We start from the raw sequence: 20,527 nt of genomic DNA, 5'->3' as shown, positions 1-20,527 counted from the left end.
ATCAGACTGCCTTAAAACCCCCTAAAAAGAAATTTTGTTGATTCGTGTACTAGGAATAGGTTTTCAGACTTAAGCCAGGGTTCAGACAGCACTACCATCCGTGGGTTTACCAAGGAAGTGGCACTGCCTGTGTTTCTCACTTTCTTACCACTAGTTTTTCTCACTTTCCATTTCTTAGCTCCTTTGTAACAGCCTCTCCTGTCCTCATTCCAGAGCTCCATGCTTTCAGATCCAAGTCCAGAGGGGAAGAACCTGGATGTGACTCTTTTCTAGAAGGTGAAGCAAAGATCTCATTGCATGTAACTCTACTCTGAATGGGTCATGTTCTTACCTTGAATCTGTCTGTTCACTGATTGGGTTATATCTAAACAAATCAGATTGATGTTGAAAAGCAGAGATATTGAATAATGTCCCCCAAACTGAGAAGGAACTTGAAGACCAAAAAACTAAGCAGGCAACTCCTTAAAGTACAGTTGTGAAGTGTTTATTGTGGGTAACTTCCATACAGGTAGGAGGGATCAGGAGATGATCCAGAAGCATTCACAGCGGAGCTCCATGCCTCTGCAGAGGGTAAGGAGGACTTGAAGGGACCAAAGCTAGGAACAGAGCCTGACTGCTAGGGAGGAGCCTGGCTGGTCCGTGCTGATGGAGCTCCCTGCCCCTCCCTGGGGGTCTCACGACCGTTTACCTACCTCAGCAAAAGGCGTTCTTCCAGTTTTCTCATCAGTAGAAGCAAGGGTAAGGCAAGCTGTTAGGGAGTTTATCTGGCTTGGGCACATTCCTTGAGTGAGTGAGTGGTAGTTGCTCAGTCCTGACTCTGCAACCCCCTGAAGCCTTCCAGACTCTTCTGTCCATGGAATTCTCCAGGCAAGAATACTGGAGTGGGTTGATGGGCACATTCCTCATAAGCAGACGAAGGTGTGGTCATGCAGAAAGGGGAGGGGATGGACTGCAGACCTAAGATGGAGCTGATAAGAGGCAGGCAGTGTGGTTCAGCCACACAGGGGAGAGCAATTTCACCAGAAGCACCTGGGCCAAGTGTGACAGGACAGGATCGTCCTCCAGAGGCAAATTAGGGTGGGGTCACCACTAGAAGGGTAAATGAGTACTGGGTATTAGAAGCCCAGATATCTATGCGGATGTGTAACTGTGTAAACATTTGTACTGCTTAGAATTATGAGCAGAGCTCTCGGACTTACAGTGTGTCTGTCTGAAACTGCCTGGCTGAGGTCACACAGACGCATATTGGTGCTATCCCTGGAATAAGATTCAATTAGCTGAGTGACTTACAGGTCATATAGCCAATCTCCAAGACAGGAATCTCTGAGACTGTCAGGGAGCTTAAAGAAGCCAGTTTTAGAATCATTGGTTCAGATTGGCAGAGCCGAAAGGGACCCCGTTGATAATCTACCCTCACCTCTCAGAGGAGACGGAAGTCTAGAGAAGCCATATAACTTGTTTCAGGTCACAGCCGAGTTTGTGTGACCTAGAAAACTGATCACCAATCTTTCAGCCTAACGATGTCTTCAGTAATAAATATGAAGTATAAATAAATAACAGCAGCTAGTATTTTGAGTGTTGCTGTGTATTAGGCAGTATCCATGCATTTCACTTGCAGTGTCTCATTTAATCTTCACAACTGTTTTACCCTCAGTTTATTGGAAATGGAGGCATAGAGGGACTTTGTTTAACTACCTTCAGAACCTCCAGTTATCCTTTTTTTGCCTTGGTACTTTAGACTGCAAACAGGCTTCTTTCTTCCCAGATGGGTTAGTGCTGACTTACAGCTTTCTCTTGGGTATAGAAAATGGAGTGAGTGAAGAATGACCTGGCAAGAAAACCTGTTATGTATGCTAATACCCTTAACTAGGGTCTAAGGTTTGTAATAAGTAAATTTAAATCTTATTTTTTCAAAAGGCAGTTTCTAATTTGTTGACACTTCTTTAAACAGGAACTTCCAAAGAATCAATGCAAAGCGTCCCACATTATCTTCAAATAAAAGAAATACTGTTAAGCAGCGATCAAGAATTCCTCCCATGCCATATAATGGATGAGCATTGGAAGTTCTATGTGGAATGTGAGGAGCTAACATTCTAAAGCCTTGCTTTTAAATAACTTATTTGATATTTGTTCATGTTATTAGCCAATGTTCATATTTCGTATTGTTTGGACTGGCGAACCTATTTAACACACATTTTATGAGCTGCTGCTTAAGATGTGTAAGTATAATGTCTATAATAAGAAAAAATGTAACTCTTCAACTATTACAGTAAGATTAATACTTTTTGCAATTAAAGACATTTTTGACATAAACAATATTGACTCTCTGGCTTTCTTTTTACTATCATAGACTTTTAATCTTTAAATCAACACCTCACTTTTGCATAAATAACAGTTGTTCTCTATGGGAAGTAAGGATACAACTAGGAGTGATAATTGGTCTTAAAAAGTCCCTGGTAAAGTGAATCTACTTCAAAAAAGAACTTAAAACCTTACTACGTACCCCCCATTTACTTTGGAATTTATATTGAAATCAAAATGTAGAATTATGAAAGAGGTTTATCATAAGTTTCATAAAATTTAGTGTAGATAGAATTGCAGCTGTGCCAAGTCTTACAGCAAACAGTGAATCAAGGGTTGATTTGGGGCTGATTATTTTAAGTAGGGTGTATATTTTACCTGTAAAGTTTGCTACATTGTCATGAAGATATTTTTAAAGAGTTATATTCAAGAGTTTTATAAGTTTTCATAAGCTTTAAAAAAAAATAAGTGTCTTAGCTGTCTTTGATAGCCATCTTATTCGTATCTGTAATTACCCCAGATTCCCAAATATGCTTTTTAACTCTGTGGCCTGTCTCTGTCATTTTTTGGGTAGAGATGTCAGACTGCAATAAAGATTACTCTAGCAAGTGCTAGAATTTGGTGGGGATGCAGAGGAGCCATAATGTGTTGCTTCTTGATACTTTCTTGTTTTAAACGTACAGAATCTTAACTGTCTTTAGAATACACAAGAACTGTGTCAGCAGTTGCCTGTGGAGAGAATTATGGGATTGGAGAGCTACAGGAAAGAAGGACTTCTAACTATGTGCACCCTTTGGCAACTTTGAAATTGGTACTGTGTTTATTCTTTCTATTCAGATAAAAATTTGAAATATCTGAAAAGAAAGCAGCTGAAAAGTTCTGCCTATTAATAAAAGTGTAAAGACAGATCATTTTATTTTTCTTCCTTTGAGAGTCAATTGAAAATGTTCAGGATAAAGTGACCCTACATGTAATGTGTGAGACCTGACAAGAATTTTATTCCATTATCATTTTCTTAGACGACTATATTTTTCTAATTTTTGAATAGCCTACCTTATTTGGTGATCTGTTTGGCTTTCATTCCTTAAGGAGATATTTAAAACATGGGCCATTTGGGAATATATGTACTAACATGGGAAATTGTATATATAAGTAACTAAAAAAAATGCAGATTGTTAGACAGTATTTAGTATAACTCCTGGTTATGTTAAATAAAAATTATATGCCTTGAGTCCATGTATAATATGTAAGGCCATATATTTATATTTATACATATTTTATATATGGTATATGTACTTTATAAGCTATGAAATGTGTATTTGTATGCAGAAGTATTTGTGTGGTGTTGGGAATGTCCAGTAAAAGGCCTGGAATGTTACAAATAAAACTGCAATGCCTATCCCTAAGGGAGCTGGACTGGGGAAGGTAGAAAGATGTTTTGCAGTTTACATTCAACATTTTAAAAAAGCCAAAAAAGAACATTTAAAAAGCTAAACATTTCTTTTGTAATTTAAAAATAGTTTAAAAAAGTAACTTAAAAGCAGGTCTTTTGTTTATTAGTGATTACAGTTTATAAAAGTCATACATTCTCAGTTCAGTTCAGTTCAGTCGCTCAGTCATGTCCGACTCTCTGTGACCCCATGGACTGCAGCCCAGCAGGCTTCCCTGTCCGTCATCAACTCCCAGAGTCTACTCAAACTCATGTCCATTGAGTTGGTAATGCCATCCAACCATTTCATCCTCTGTCATCCCCTTCTCCTCCTGCCTTCAATCTTTCCCAGCATCAGGGTCTTTTCCAATGAGTCAGCTCTACGCATCAGGTGGCCAAAGTATTGGAGTTTCAGCTTCAACATCAGTCCCTTCAGTGAACACCCAGGACTGATCTCCTTTAGGATGGACTGGTTGGATCTCCTTGCAGTCCAAGGGACTCTCAAGAGTCTTCTCCAACACCACAGTTCAAAAGCATCAATTCTTCCAATCTTGCAATTCTGAGTTTTCATTTTAGTAATCAAATTCTTAAACTTGATTTTCCAAGCCCATTTAACATTAAATATACCAACTGGTAACTGACATAACACCTGGGGGAGGCATGTGAGTATTGCCCAAACTAAGCACAAGGGTCTACTTCAAGCCAGACTGGGGTCCAGAGAGCTACCTTACCCCAGATCATCCCTCTGAGATGACTGGGTGATTTGGAGTGATGGGAAGACATTTTGTCTATTCTGGGTTCTAAATGAAAGGCTTTTAGACCCTAAAGCATTAGCTTAACTTCTAGACCTTGAGCTATATAAGAGACCTCCAAGAATATCCAATTACTCAATCCCTGATATTTGTATCCTTTCGATAAAATTAGCTTCCTGAACACCTCCAGGATACTCCATACCCAACAAGGAAGTCTGTTCCCTTTCAGACAGGTACTCCTAAATTCTAGAGAGATGGAACCCCAATCACCTGGGACTCACTCAGAATCCTGTTATGACAAAATAACACTCCTTTTAAGACTTGAATTACAGATTAGCTTCCACTGGCCTGATAGCTGGCAGTGTCCAAGAATACATCTTGCCCTTTTCTCTGCCACTTCTCTTTCATTCAGTCCCTTCAAGTTCCCTTCCTGAGTTCAGTCCTTTATCAGGACTAGATTACGTGCAACCTCATCCCATTTCTCTCACCCCAGTTCTTTCCCTTATAAAAACCTGCAGCACACTGTGCCGAATTATTCTTCCTAAAGGTCTATTGTTACTTCCTTGCTGCTGCTGCGTGAGTAAAATCTCAGCCCAAGGTTTGAGGCTCCTGTTCTCTGGTCCTGACATAACTTTCCAGCTTAATCTCCCAATCATCTGTAACCTTTGACTCACTCTTAAACTCCTTTTTCATCCCTTTTATGGGCTGAAATTGTGTCCTCTCAAAATTCATATGTTGAATTCCTAGCTTGCAGTCGCTCAGAATGTGACTGTATTTGGAGAGAGGATCATTAAAAGAGATGTTTAAAATAAGGCAGTTGAAGTAGGTCCTCATACAGTCTGAATGGTGTCCTTTATGAAAAATTTTTGGCCATACTAAGGGATACCGGGGTAAAAGACCCTATAAGGACAGAGAAAAAAGGCAGCCATCTGCAAACAAAGGAGAGAGGCTTCTGAATGAAATCAACCCCGCTGACCCTTCGATCTTAGACTTCTCCCGTCCAGAGAAATAATCTTCTGTTGTTTAAGCCATCCAGTTTGGCAGCCCTGGCAAACTAACACAATCCCTAACTCTACCCAATATTTTGTTTACTATCAAGAATGTTCCCTCTCTCATCTGTCCATTTATGTTTTCCTTATTCTTTGAGCCCTCTCCTCATACATACCCTCCTGGGTTGCTTTCTCAGGCCAAGCATTGAATATTTGCTGCTTGGTATTATTAGTGTTCTTTTCATGGCTTATTTCCCTCAAGTAGCTGGAAAAACTTGTCTTCAAGTAGCTGGAAAACTTGTCGAGGTCAGCTTTATAGTTTTATACTTCATGTTTCCAATAAAATATCTCAGACATACTAGATACTCAAGAACTATCAGAGTATATTCAAGTCATAACAGAAAACCATATTCAAAATGGAAATTTTATTCTTTCATATAACAAGTCCAGAGGTAGGAATCTGGGGGTTGGTTAGCTCTTTAACTCAACAGTGTTATGATTGTTTCCATCTTTCTTCCAGCTCCCCTCAGGGTGCCAAGATGACTCTGCTGTTTCAGGCAGATGTAGATGCAGAAACAGCATCATTAGAAGAAGAAAGAAACATTCCCTCCAACGCACATCATTTGGGAAGAAACCTTCCTCGAATGCCACCACCACCACCCCAGGAAAGTTTATTTCATTAGCCAAAATTTTACCTTCTGCTTGTTCCCACATCAGTCACTAGCCAGGGAAGCGGGCTACCCTTGATTGGCTGAGAAAAGTAAGTACGTGCCCATGTGCAGAAAAGTAGTCAGGTGTACACACTCCGGACTCTGCTGATAACAAAAAGCACGTGAGTAAGGCTGGGGTGGGGTAAGAGCTAGTATTTATTGCACTTAACATATACCAGTCATTGTTATAAGCACTTCCAATGTATTATTTAATCTTAACCACACCCTATGAGGTAGAACTATTGTCCTCATTTTACAGATGAGGAAATCAAGGTATAGGATGAAGTAAACTGGCCCAAAGTCACACATGTACCACCAGGTGGTAGAACTGGGATTCAAACCTGGCAATTTGGTTTCAGAACTCATGCTGTTAGGTATCATATGTTTCCTCTCTCTCAATCAAAGGTATCTGCCCCCAAAATAGACATGATGATTAAAAGTGTTGACATCTTTCTGAGTGACAGTGGCCCTACTGACTCCTGCCACCTACACATTCTGAGGAGCCAGTGTTGACTCACTTTGGTGAATGACAGGCAGGGCAGACAGGGATGCTCGCTGGTAGAAAATGGAATGCAGAAGTCCTGCTGGAAGAGCTTCAGTACGAATGTGTTGATCCCTGCTCTTGGGCTTTCTCTTTTTCAATCTAGGAGCCCCAGGCATAAAGAAAGTAAAGTTGATTCATCTGAGATACTGCCCAAACTCAGTTTTCATGGAAAACTACCCTGTTAATTGACTGCATGTGCCCATAAGACTTGGGTTTTAAGTCTCATTGGGTTCTCAAGACTGTGAGGGATAAGAGCACATAAACTCCACATGTGTTTTCTTTGGACTCTCTCATTTTCTATTTCTTCTCATTTCATTTTTGTTGAAGCCTGCTTTGCAAAAGGAAACCAGGGATACATCTCTCTTAAACACATAAAAGCCAAGAAATGTGGAAAGTTTCTGCTTAAATGTTAATTGTAATGTTTTCATGTCCTGAATTCTCTTACCAGTTAAATAAGAAGAATGGAATTTGAAGCCATGCCAGATCAAGGATGAGACGGTTAGATAAGCATCACTGACTCAATGGATATGAATTCAAGCAAACTCCAGGAGATAGTGAAGAACAGGGAAACCTGGTGTGCTGCAGTCCATGGGGTTGCAAAGAGTTGGGCACGACTTGGTGACTGAACAATAGATCAAGCTGCCTGTATCTTAAAGTCCCTCATATAGGCTGCATAGTTAACTTCTAAATTCCTTGGCCATATTTGTAAGTTCATATTCTTTCATTTAGGCTCCTTTAAAGTAGGAACAGTAGGTGTGAACATTTGAAGCTATAATGTAAGTAGTGATACTTCTAAAGGTAAAAGCAGTTACCATTTCTGTTTTTAGCTGTTCACGAGATACCTTAAAGTTCAATGATGTCTGGCCTTGTGGCTGAGATACGAAGTTGGCTCATGTCCTTCAAAGCTGGAGGCAAGGAAATGGTGAGGCAAGTTACCCAGCTAGTGGGTGAACCTTGCCCATCCCCCAGCATCTTCAGTTCAGCACAGCTCTTTTGGTTCTGTTCATTATTGCCTACTCATTAACTGTCGTGAAATGATTAAACAAAACAGAAACTATGTCTCTTTGTGTAAAAATGTCCCCAAAAGAAATGCTGGTGATGGAAATGAAGAGGTTTAAAAAAAGGTTGGTTTGCAATATCTTGTAATAACCTGTAATGGAAAAGAATCTGAAAAAGAACATACATGTGTGTATAACTGAATCACTTTGCTGTACACATGAAACCAATACATTATAAATCAACTATACTTCAATTTTTTTTAAAAGGGGGAAAAAAAGAAAATGGTGATTTTGACCCAAATAAAAAACCGAGATTAAAAAAAAAGGAGTGAACACTTAAATTTGGAAGAGCTTGGCTCTGTGCCACAAATGACTTTATGTATAGTAATGTGAGCCCTAGGGCCCTAAGTCTCTGTAGTGGTGGGTCTCCTTTTCCTTTAGAAGCCAAGCCAAATGACACGAGTCCCTCAGTCGACATACAGGGAAAAGTCTCCTGCCTCCCCAGCCTTAGGGGCCCCTGTTTCTCTGTTTTCCCGAGAGCAAGCTCTTCCCTGAAGCGCTTTTCTGTGAAACTCCATCAGCCGGCCGGCCAGCTCGGGGCCTGGACCGTGCTCTCAGCCACTACTGCCCCAGCACCCCCACATCTCTGTCCCACTCGCCGCACCCCTCCTGGTCCTTTCTCCAAAGCAGGACATGGCTTTAGAAAGGGGAGCCGGGAGGGCCTCGTTGTGAGAAGTTGTATCTAAACATGAGAAACTGCTTACAAGTTTCATTTAGTCTCACTTATATCATGCATATTTTATACGTCTCATGTCTCCTAAATTAAATGGGATTTTCTCCAAGGTCAAGGGCTGTTGTATTTTTGTATTCTTCCATAGCAACCAGTGCAGCATTTTGCACAAGCAAGAGTTCAGTGAATCACATTAGTCTCAAAAGCATTTCATCCTTAAATATACCTTTAAACACTCAGCCAGCAGAGAATCTGGCAAGCTACATGCTTGCTAAGTAAAGGAAAATCCAGGGAAATACATTAAGTATCAGATAGCCAACCCAAGGCTAGACTTCCTTCTTGCTTCCCGTTGGTAGCCTGTGACAAATTCTTATCAGAAAGCCTCCCAAACATGCCAAGATCTGGTCATCTGTGCTTGCCTCCACGCTGGTGAGCCCAGACCTAGAGCTTGAATTATCAGTTTCTGCTGACTTGTGGTGTAATTTCTTGTCTTTTGGATTCAACTTCCCCTCAACTTCTTACCAGCGTCCCTGCATGCCTTCAAGTTCCATTCAGCCCCTATTTCCTTAAGATAACCAGCTAAGTTAGTTCTGCAGAAAGACACTGGATCCTATGATGTCTCTGAAGGCCTAAGAAGACTTTTTAAATACATTAGAAATTCCTCATAAGGTTTCGTGAAAGCAATTCAGATGGCTGGGAAGGGTTTACCACAATTCCAATTTGGGATTTACATGACTTTTCTTAGAAGACATTTCCATTTCTTCCAGGATTACTGTCTTCTTCAAATGGTTTCCTTGGGCCAAGAACAACACAATCAGGACTGGAAGGGTAACCCAGGAGGCACATTATTTTGTGGTGGAATTCCTGAATGAAGAATAGCAAGACCAATGTTTCCCTACCAGTTCTACAACTGATTTGCTGATTTACCTGGACACGTTACTCTTCCTTTGAGCCCCAGGATCCTTGGTTGTATAATAGCACTCAGGATTGCCATAAAGACCAAATAACATGAATGAATTAGAGACCACTCCACAGCATGCTCACTGCTGCAGTATTACAGCATAGTATTATCATAGTCAGAGTAATTCACTGAGTTCTTCCACTCTGTATGGCACTTACCTACATCCTTTTCAGCCTCCCATTTCTATAGCAAAACTTCACAAGTAAGATTCTTTCAGGCACACCTTCCCCTTTGGAGCTGTGCTTTTGACAAGCCCTCCTTACCTAGCTTCGCCTTTCCTACTTTTCCTTCAAGGACCTGCTTGGAACTCCCTGTACTCTGAGTGAAGTCCTTTAGTGGTATCCTCAGTGATTATTATATTTGGACTATGTCCAAAGGGAATTCCTCTGAATTCCCCTGGCATGGCTGCCATTTGGTCCCAGGCAGCTGATTCTAAGCATCTTCTGTCTTGTTGGTGATGCATGTTCTGAGTACAGGACATGTGTAGTTACTACCTCTGTAACTTCAGTGTCTTTCTTTGAGGGCAAGGTCTGTGATTTATGCATGCCTCTTTGTATTCTTAGCTCAAACAATGTGTTTTCATTAACAGTGACTTTTGGGGGTTGTACTGGGTTGACAAGTGTCCCCTCAAAGTTCATGTCTTTGCATATGTAATCAAGTTATGAATAGGTCATACTGGATTTCTTTGTTGTTGTTTTACCTCTAAGTCATGTCTAACTCCTTTGCAACCCCATGGACTGTAGCCCACCAGGCTCCTCTCCGTCCATGGGATTTCCTGGGCAAGAATACTGGAGTGGGTTACCATTTCCTCCTCCAGGGGATCTTTCTTGACCCAGGGATCGAACCCTAGTCTCCTGCACTGGCAGGCAGATTCTTTACCACTGAGCCACCAGGGAAGCCCATACTGGACTTAAGATCCTTCAAAGAGAGCACTGTCTGGCCAATGCCTTGATGTCACACTTCTAGACTCTAAATTGTGACAGAATAAGTTTATACTGTCTGAAGTCACCCAGTTTGTAGTGACTTGTTACGGCAGTCCTGGGAGACTAATACCCCAGGAGTGCTAAGCACACTGTAGGGTGTAGTGGAGGCCTTAGGGGGCCACCACCCAGCCTAGGGGCTTCCCTGGTGGCTCAGCAGTAAGGAATCCACCTGCCAACACAGAAGACACAGGTTTGATTCCTGAGTGGGGAAGATCCCCTGGAGAAGGAAATGGCAACCCACTCTAGTATTCTTGCCAGGGAAATCCCATGGACAGAGGAGCTTGGTGGGCTACAGTCCATGGGGTCACAAGAATTGGACATGTCTGAGTGACTAAGCATAAACACATACCTATGCAGCTGAGAAGCATCCTTCCTGAAGACCTGGGATGCTGATCAGAGCAAGGCTTTAAGGGAAGAGGGTAACTGAAGAGGACAGGGAATGAACTGAATATAGTCTGGGTAGAAAAGAGTTTACAAGCATTATGGTAAAGGTACTTTTTAATATTTATTTATTTAATTCTGTTTTGGCTGCGTTGGGTCTCAGTGGCAGCACTTGGGATCTTCAGCTCTTGGGCTCAGTTGTCCCACAGCATGTGGGATCTTTAGTTCCTGAGCCAGGGATCTAATGGGTGTCCTCTGCACTGGAAGGCAGATTCTTAACTACTGGACCAACAGGGAAGCCCATACAGCTATTTTTTAAGGTCTTACCATAGAAACAGTTTACTTTATGACAAAAGGCTGATCCTCCAGTTGGAAACAGGGGTGCAAGTAAGTGAATGGACAACTACTTTATGATATGATATATCCAAATTTTTAAACTGACCAATTTGGGAGAAACTATGTGTGTATGGATTTCATAGCAGCCCTTGCTTAGATAACTGGGGCCTATGGTGGGAGCCGGGCTGAGGGTGGCTGGTGGACCACTGAGCCCTGGAAGTCACAGTTTCCTCAGCTGTTATCTCATGGACACTGGGGCAGACCATGCTAGTCTGAGTTCTGGTTCTGCCATTTACTGGCATGTCATTTCCCCTCACTTGCCTCCCTCTCCTCTGGAAAATCAGAATAGAAAAAATAGCATCTCCCTCATAAAGTTGTGAGGGTTGAAAGATTAATCTGCACAAATTGCTTAGAACAGTGCTCACAGCAGGTAACAGAAGGCTTAGTTGTTCTTATCATTATCATGAGGGAGACCAGAAGGGTGAATAATGTGACCTTTAATGACTCTTCCAGAAACGGGGGGGGCTCCACTGGAGAGAGAAATGCAAAGTTGGCCATTTGCTTGAAAATAAGTGCAAAGTATTAGAGTATTTATTAAAATACTTGTTTTCCAAACACTGGGGATTTTTTTTTTTTTTTTTTTTTAAAGCAGGGTGATCTCAGAGTCTCTACTACTGTGGGCAGATTTCAGAGCCTAGGAGTAAAGGATATGGGGTCCTATGCAGCTCCCTCTTTTAGGATTCCTGGGTCGCAAGGCCTAGCCGGTTTTACCTGGTCCGATCTGGCTCCTCACCAACACACCTGGCATACAGCAGGCGCTCAGTCAACGTGGGTTAACTGAGGACGGAAGGAAGAAACCGGCTGGGACTGACTTCCCTGGTGCATCCCTGGCCTGTAAGGTGGCCCCCAGGAGCCTCGCTGGCCACCAAGGACTCGGAGCGCAGCGAGAGAAGTCTGGAAGGTCGGGAATTAGAAGGTCTGGAAGGTAGGGCATCCACTTCTCAGAGTTGGTCTATTCACAAGAACCCGCCACCAAGGCTGAGGCGTAGATATTGCCCAGTTGGTTAAGTAGGCGTGTTTCCGGCAATTGGGTGAACAGAAATGGGACCGGATACCATGCCGGCACGGCCCGCCACCCTCACCCCCGCTTGACGGTAAAGAGGAAGCCTTAGAGTGTCTATTTGACCTGCAGATACAGACGGGAAAACAACTTTGTAGTCTATTTATGGGGCATAAAACTCCACCTTCCCACTCCACTCCTAGGTATTTCTCCAGGCTGCCTGGGACACTGACCTGTGGGTCTTAACCAGTGAGAGCGAGGCGATTCCTGCAGGACCGGAGCCTCGCAAAGGAAACAGCAACGAGTCGCAGATGTGTTTGCTCTGTCACCGCCCTCTGATCATCTCTGGGCAAGTCACTTAGCTCTCCAGACCTCCGCTTTCTTGCTGTTGAATGCGGGGAGGGAACCGAAGCTGGCTGACGCTCCGAGCGGCGGCGGAGAGCGCAGCGCACCGCGCACCTGGGAACTTAGTCCCCGGCGCGGCGCCGGGGCCCCGGAGCGCGGGGCCGGAGCTCCCTCTGCGGGAGCGCGGCGGCGACGCTCCTCCTTTCCCTCCACGTCACGGGGGCCGCTCAGCGCGCTCCCAGCCCCCGGCCGGGGGAGAGCGACTCCCCAGCCGGGCGCGCCGAGGAGGTGGCGGCGGAGGACGAGGAGGAGGCGAGAGCCTGGAGCCAGAGGCTGCCGCCGCCGCCGAGGGGCCGGGAGCCTAAAGCGCAGCTCGCGGCCGGGCCGGAGCGACTCGTCCATCCGCGGGGACTCCGCGCCCGGGGCTCCCCCGCTCCCTTTTCGTAAGTCCACTCGGCCACGCAGGCCGGCGAGGAACGCTCGGGGCCAGCGTGCGGGTCTCCTGGCCCAGCCTCGGATGCCCGGGACCCCTTCTTCACGACTTTCATTTCCCCGCCGGGGAGAACTTGGGCTCCGCGTCCCTCGCTCGGTGGGGGAAGGAGAGGTAGGAAGGAAGGGGTCAGCCCGGGGCAGCCGCCGCGCGAGCCTAGCTGAGCCCTGGCCCGGCTGCGCGCCCTCGTTGACTCGGGCCCCTGCCGGTGGCCGGACGCTGCAAAGTTCTCCGAGGCCGCCCGGCTGCGGGGCGGTCAGCGCGCGTCTGCCTGAGGCTGCCCTGCAGAGACGCGGCCGTGGTGCCCGCACCCCGGGCTCCCGGCGCCGGGCAGGGCCGGTCTGGGAGGCCGGGAGCAGCCGGGCGCACCCGCACCTAGGTTTCGTCCCGGGCTCTCCTCGAGCGGTGAGGACGCGGCTCCCCGTCGCGCCCCTTCCGGGGCTGGGGCTACTGCGGTCTTTCTCCTCCCGGCCGCCGAGAGCCGCCCAGGTGAGGGGCGAGGGGCGGGTCCGTGAGGGACCTGCGGAGCCGGGGTCGGACGCACGCTGTGCCGCGCCGTCGCCAGCCTCTCCGCAGCCCTGGACCCGCGGCGCGTCGCCGCGCCGCGCTGCCCGGGGGCGGCGGAGGCGAGGGGGCGGCGCGGGACGCGGCGCGCGGGAATGGGCTGCTGGCGTGGCCTCTCCTTTAGGACCAGGTGGGCGTGCGCGTCTCTCAGTAGGTCGCGGATTAGAAGCTGCGGAGCGGTCCTGCCCGCCGCGCCTGCAGCTGGGACGAGCTTCTGCGCTTTTTACGGTCAAGTTTTCGTACCGCAGAGCTGGCCCGGATCGTCCCCTTGTGAGGTGGCGGCACCTCCTCCATCGAGCTGGGAGCCTCCGAGGATCCGAGCCAAGAGATCTAGGCTCTCGAGTCAGTTTACCATCTTCACGTAGGCTAACAGTGCGAGCGGATGGATACTGTATGTATATTTCAGAACTGAGTTGTCCTGCTCGGCGAGGTTTTCCTTGTGGTTGTAGTGGGAACCGTGTTTTCCTCTCGCTGGATAAGGGAGAGGTGACCTTCGCCCTTAGGCACTTGTCGTTCCCTCTTCTCGTCCTTTAAACTGAAAAGAGGCAAACCAGATTAAGGGAGTTGGGGATGACATTCAGTGATATTAAATTAAATGTTCATGTGGTTCGGTAGATAGAAGTCACCTCTTCTGGTTTTACAGAAGCATGCCCTTGTTGAACCACCTATTGAACCACCTATCAGTTTAAGACAATCTAGAACCTAGCTGTCAGTTTTGACAGCTTTTGTTGATGGCGTCTTGAGGAAGTAAAATCTTTAAAAGTCAGGAGGTTACTGCAGAAAGCAGTTCCTCTATTGCACTTTCTAAGAATCAATTCTCTGTGAGAAATGATCGATTAAGCTGCTGTTGAATCGTATCATGCTTGTATTTGCAGAGAAACAGTATCCAAAGAATCAGGTTGTGTGGCACTGAGTGAAAGGATTTCCTTTGGGGGCGGGAAGTGGGGACAACTGTAAATTTGTCTCCTTTGAGAGGCACATTTACTGAATGCCACAAGGTCTGCACAGAGGGAGGTAAGAGTGAATGGCGGGTTTTCGGCAGTAAGTCAAGGTTGGCGCTTGGCTTCACACTAAGTACCCTCAGGATAGGTGGGCAGTCAATAGTTATCAAACTGACTTTGAATGAGCTCAGTTGGGCGGGCGGGGGCAGGTGGGGCTGTAGTGATGTCCAGTTCCTGGTCCCCTGAGAATGACTGACGATAGAAGTCACAGAAGCCAACACGTTCACCATCTACTGAAACAATGTTTTGAAGCCCATGTGACAGTGAAATTTGAAGTTTTACTTTGTAGATCATGGAAATTTAATGGTAAGGAGGGACATAGATGGAAACCATGAAAGAGAGCTGCTCTGTAGCTCAGAGCGGCCCCTGGAATGTGACTGCTCAGTATGATTTGGTGCCCTGGGCCTTATCATAGCCCCACATACTGGAAGAAAACTGTGATGGCTAAAACTATGATTATGAAGTAAAACTGTGGTTTCCTTTTTTGGTTTAGATGCAGGAAGAAAGCAATAAGATAGGAAGGTTGTGTGATGTGAGGTTGAAAAGCCAATCTGTCCCAAATTCAGTGAGCCCTTACTGTGTGCCAGGCCCATATTGGGGTGCAGGGGGACAGATGTAGCTCACTGATCTGGGGGAGGCAGGAAGCCTTCTTGGGGAGATTTAAGGTGGACCTGATGGATGAGTGGGATTCCCAGGTGGCTCAGTGGTAAAGAACCCACCTGCCAAGGCAGGCAACACAGGGGACCTGGGTTCAGTCCCTGGGTTGGGAAGATCCCCTGAAGGAGGAAATGGTAACCCACTCCAGTATTCTTGCGTGGAAAATTCCATGGGCAGAGCCTGGCAGGCCACAGTCCCTGGGGTCGCAAAGAGTTGGATACAGTTGAGTGACTAAGCACACAATCACTGTGGTCTGATGGATGAGTAGCAGCCACGTAACTAAGCAGAAGCCACATAACTAATGTAGTAGGTTACAAACAGTCTGATTATGCTGTCATTCCACTGTCAAACTCATAAAACATAAACCGTCACCATCTACTGAAGTGATGTTTTGAAACCCACATGACCGTGAAATTTGAAGTTTTACTTTGTAGATCGTGGAAATTTAATGATGAGGAGGAACATAGATGGCAACCATGAAAGAGAGCTGCACTGTAGCTCAGAGCGGCCCCTGGAATGTGGCTGCTGAGTCCCTGGCTCTGACCCTTCCACTGCCTACCTTGTGACCTTGCACACGTCTCCTTACCTTTCTGCCCTGGTTTCCTGGTCTCTGAAATGGCCCCACGGCGGAGGGGTGTGTGTTCTGGTCCCTGCTCAGGGGCTGTGGGGAGGATTGCCTGTGTGCATGAGGTGTGCACAAGGTAGGCATGTGTGCATTGTGTGTGCACAACACTTGTGTGTACGTCATCTCTGTACAGTGTGTGCCTGTGTGCATTGTACCTGGTGCATAATGAATGCTCGGGAAGCCTTAGAGCGGGTGGTTTTATGATGATGATCTCATTCCCATCTTTTCCAGATGTAGAATCGGAGACTCAGAATTTTGAGATCCTGTCCAAGTCCAGAGAGCCCAACAGCAGTGGAAGTTAAGGCCAGGATCCCATTTGCCTGACTCACAGGCAGGGTCACTTCCCCCTTAGCAAGTCAACAAGTATAACATGCTGGATGCTGCATGAAATTCATAAAAGGATCTGGTCACTGCTTGTCAGAATGCAATAAGCAAAGCAGATAATAACAATGTCAAGGCTTACAGACTTTTCCCAAGCAATTTAGAGATATATGTTTTGTATTAATTTGCATTGCTTTGCATGCTATTTTATATGCATTTTCACATGCTGGTTATTTACCAACTGGGATCTACAGGCTGAAGCTTCACATATATAAGATCAAATTATATTAATCAGGAGTTGAATGCAGCTGCTTCAAAACCTAATGGGCCCCCAGGCATGGTGTGCTCAGTGTGGATTTTAAGGGAAAGGATTGGGTCAATATTTACTATTTTAGAAGATATGGGAAACCAGATACCATTTGGTAAAAGCAGGTCACATCTTAATATGTAATGAAGCTTGATTTGCTGAACACAATAGAAAATTCAGGAAAAGTAGAAGACCAGAGGGAAACTGCCTATTATATAAAAATGCCAGAAATGGAAGCAGAAGTCTGCTTTGTGAAGCTGAGCTAGTAAGAAACACTAAGGGTCAGAAAGCAAAGGTGGAATTTCTGCTAAACAATAAGGTTTTAAAAGGAGCATATTCTTAAATATAAATGTGTGGTGTTTCAAAACCAGTAAATTCTCCCTAATTTAGACTTAGCAGAAAAACAGGCCATTGTGTCTTAGGAAAATCTTAGAAATATATATATATATATTGTGAAAACAAGATGTTGTTTCTTAGAGCACCGGTTCTCAAAGTGTGATCCCTGGACAAGCTGCACGAGCGTCACCTGGGAACTTGCTAGAAATGCCAATTCTGCAGCCATCAGACCGGCTAAATCAGAACCTCTGCTAGTGGGGCCCAGTAAACCTATGAATTAATATTTGCAGCCATGCCTCTTTGTTTTTTCCCTTCTTTGGTCTTAGCCTTCCGTTTCCCTCCTGTGGTCACTAGCTCACTGTGCTGCTTACTTTTCCATCAGACAGTGTCCTGGTAGAGGGTGGTACCCAGACACAGACCCATCCGTTCCTCTGTCCCACAGTCTACGCTGATGGAAAATGCTAAGATCCCTTTAGGCTCTAACGTTCTACAGCTTGTGGTTTTCATGTTGCCCAGGATTATACTGGTTTGGTTTCTGGTTTGGTTTTTCTGCCTTTTAAAAATCTTTTGGCAGTCTTGTACCAAACAAACTGGGACTCTTCCTGAATATACAGTCAGCCAAAACCCTGAACCATTCTCTCCAGATGCTCCTGTGAAATCACGTTTCTCCAGCTGGTACGATGCAGTTAATTTCGTGGACCTGACTGTTAGCCTTTGTATGTATCTCTGTTCAGTTTCATCTTACTAGACCCAAGTTTGCCCAGATCTGTTTGGGTCCTTCTGTCCTTTTTCACGTGAACCTTTGAGCCCTCTGCTGATCTCTCTGCTGGTGTCCTGGCCCGAGGAAGTAAATAACAACAGGAGCATCTCGATTAGAGGCCTTTGTCACAGTTAATGAGGCTTAAAAACTTGGCATCTTTATGGACCCTGGGGGGCCTAAAATTGGAAGAATGCTTGTCATCAGCCCCACTGGTGTTTGCATTTAAATTACTGCTGTTCGGAAGTGCCCCTCGCGTGGTTTCTCCACGTGAGGCCTGTTTCCCAGATCCTTCCTGAGTGCCCCCCATGGTTCAGTCTCCCTAGTACATTCGGCAGGAGCAGTTGGTCTCTGACAATTGCTTTTCCGTCCCTATTATGTTTATACCATCAGCGTCTTGGTTTTTTGCGTAGGTGATCCAAGGTAAGTTTCAGCTTGTTAATGGTCAGATTAAGGTGAATTCAGAAATTTCCAACTAATGGGAAGCAAAAAAATGTGCCTTGTCATTTCTCTCTGCTTCAGGACTCTATCCCTCCAGGCTCTAGAATTTAGATATTTTGTGGTCAAGTCTGTATTTTGCTGGGAGATTAGGGTTATTTAATTTTTTTTAATGTGAAATTTTGCTCATATATGATTCTTTTTTTTTAAATTTTATTTTATTTTTAAACTTTACATAATTGTATTAGTTTTGCCAAATATCAAAATGAATCCATCACAGGTATACATGTGCTCCCCATCCTGAACCCTCCTCCCTCCTCCCTCCCCGTACCATCCCTCTGGGTCATCCCAGTGCACTAGCCCCAAGCATCCAGTATCGTGCATTGAACCTGGACTGGCATCTCGTTTCATACATGATATTTTACATGTTTCAATGCCATTCTCCCAAATCTTCCCACCCTCTCCCTCTCCCACAGAGTCCATAAGACTGTTCCATTCATCAGTGTCTCTTTTGCTGTCTCGTACACAGGGTTATTGTTATCATCTTTCTAAATTCCATATATATGCGTTAGTATACTGTATTGGTGTTTTTCCTTCTGGCTTACTTCACTCTGTATAATAGGTTCCAGTTTCATCCACCTCATTAGAACTGATTCAAATGAATTCTTTTTAATGGCTGAGTAATACTCCATTGTGTATATGTACCACTGCTTTCTTATCCATTCATCTGCTGATGGGCATCTAGGTTGCTTCCATGTCCTGGCTATTATAAACAGTGCTGCAATGAACATTGGGGTACACGTGTCTCTTTCCCTTCTGGTTTCCTCAGTGTGTATGCCCAGCAGTGGGATTGCTGGATCATAAGGCAGTTCTATTTCCAGTTTTTTAAGGAATCTCCACACTGTTCTCCATAGTGGCTGTACTAGTTTGCATTCCCACCAACAGTGTAAGAGGCTTCCCTTTTCTCCACACCCTCTCCAACATTTATTATTTGTAGACTTTTGGATTGCAGCCATTCTGACTGGTGTGAAATGGTACCTCATAGTGGTCTTGATTTGCATTTCTCTGATAATGAGTGATGTTGAGCATCTTTTCATGTGTTTGTTAGCCATCTGTATGTCTTCTTTGGAGAAATGTCTATTTAGTTCTTTGGCCCATTTTTTGATTGGGTCATTTATTTTTCTGGAGTTGAGCTGTAGGAGTTGCTTGTATATTTTTGAGATTAGTTGTTTGTCAGTTGCTTCATTTGCTATTATTTTCTCCCATTCTGAAGGCTGTCTTTTCACCTTGCTGATAGTTTCCTTTGATGTGCAGAAGTTTTTAAGGTTAATTAGGTCCCATTTGTTTATTTTTGCTTTTATTTCCGATATTCTGGGAGGTGGGTCATAGAGGATCCTGCTGTGATGTATGTCAGAGAGTTGATTCTTAAAAGAGTACACTTAAATAATATAATCACACACACAAAAAAGTTTTAAAAGTCAGAAAGCAGAACAATTTTATGGTGAGAATGCTTTTGAGCCATGGTTGCTAGAGCATGAAAAAATGCCTGGACTCCTGCACTCTCACATTCATGGTCCTTCATGATCATTCATGATCCTTATCCAGTCCAGGTGGCTCGGATGGTAAAGAATCCACCTGCAATGCAGGAGACTTGGGTTCCGTCCCTGGTTGGAGAAGACCCTTGGAGAAGGAAATGGCAACCCCCTTCAGTATTCTTGCCTGGGAAATCCCATGGACAGAGGAGCTTGGTGGGCTAGAATCCATGGGGTCGCAAAGACTCGAACATGACTAAGCAACTAGCACTTTATGCAGTCCTACTCAAGCCCTCTCCCTCCTCTGTCACGCTGCTTTGAAAGACCAGCTTTAAACCAAACTGCAAAAAATCCCAATAAAATCCAAGCCTACTTTCCTCCTCCAGGATGCTACCAAACCTTTTTTGATGTGACATTCTAGCTTAGCATGGCAAGAAAAAAAGAAGTGCTGGGTGATAAGGGAACTGTTTGTAATCTCTAGGAAATCTCCATGATATCCTGTACTTCTGCCTCTTTGACTGCTTTTCCTTCTTCCTGCCCCCTTGTTGTTTTTCCAGTGTAGTTTAGGGGAAAATAGATGAGGTTGTTGCTTTGAAGGAAAGCTTCCTGGCTGTGCTCAGACTCAGGTCTGTCAGCTGGTCTGCTCTTGGATAAAGGTTCTGCAGGACTTTGAAAACCTTGTTTTTCAATCCTGTTTTTGTAGACCTTGGTATTTTCCTGGTCATCTACCAGATCCTACCAGGACAGCCTCTGGCAGAACTCATTCAGATGGCAGCAGAGGGCAAGCCCAGGATCAGCAAGAACTAGGCGTAGCCCAGCCCCTGTGTTCCTTCTCTGCATCACTGCAGCGTGGCTGGATATTTGCAGTGTGGCTTCCTTGCCCCATGCCCCCACGTTCCTTCTGGGGGGCAGTAAGGAGGGCTCTCTCTGCCAGCTGTCGTCTTCCCCAGGTTCTCCCTTCCTTCAGCCCTTCCAGCCAT

At 45.0% G+C, this 20,527-nt stretch overlaps 2 protein-coding genes and 1 long non-coding RNA gene across 8 annotated transcripts in view; 2 read left to right on the top strand and 1 right to left on the bottom strand.

The window, feature by feature from the left end:
• ANKRD31 (ankyrin repeat domain 31) overlaps positions 1-2,254 on the top strand; it is a 134,388-nt gene extending 132,134 nt beyond the window's left edge. The window contains 2 exon segments of the mRNA XM_070378491.1: positions 214-276; positions 1,952-2,254. Of these exon segments, the coding sequence (XP_070234592.1) occupies positions 214-276; positions 1,952-2,097 (209 nt within the window). The 3' untranslated portion in view covers positions 2,098-2,254.
• Positions 2,255-5,882: 3,628 nt separating this feature from the next.
• LOC138989477 (uncharacterized) lies at positions 5,883-7,798 on the bottom strand. The gene is made up of 3 exons (XR_011465776.1): positions 6,700-7,798; positions 6,167-6,283; positions 5,883-6,019 (listed from the first exon to the last, which is right to left on the bottom strand). It is a non-coding gene; the product is annotated as an uncharacterized lncRNA (long non-coding RNA).
• A 4,056-nt stretch (positions 7,799-11,854) lies between these two features.
• Positions 11,855-20,527, top strand: part of GCNT4 (glucosaminyl (N-acetyl) transferase 4) — a 41,732-nt gene continuing 33,059 nt past the window's right edge. For 4 of the 6 annotated variants that reach the window (XR_011465544.1, XR_011465542.1, XR_011465541.1 and 1 more), the window contains exon 1: positions 11,855-12,962. The gene's annotated coding sequence lies outside the window, so the exon portion shown is untranslated. The other 2 variants (XM_070377225.1, XM_070377227.1) reach the window with 2 other exon arrangements.

The sequence above is a fragment of the Bos mutus genome, chromosome 10 (genome assembly GCF_027580195.1).
Source record: "Bos mutus isolate GX-2022 chromosome 10, NWIPB_WYAK_1.1, whole genome shotgun sequence".
NCBI lineage: Eukaryota > Metazoa > Chordata > Mammalia > Artiodactyla > Bovidae > Bos > Bos mutus.
This window is presented reverse-complemented; position numbering and strand designations above follow the sequence as displayed.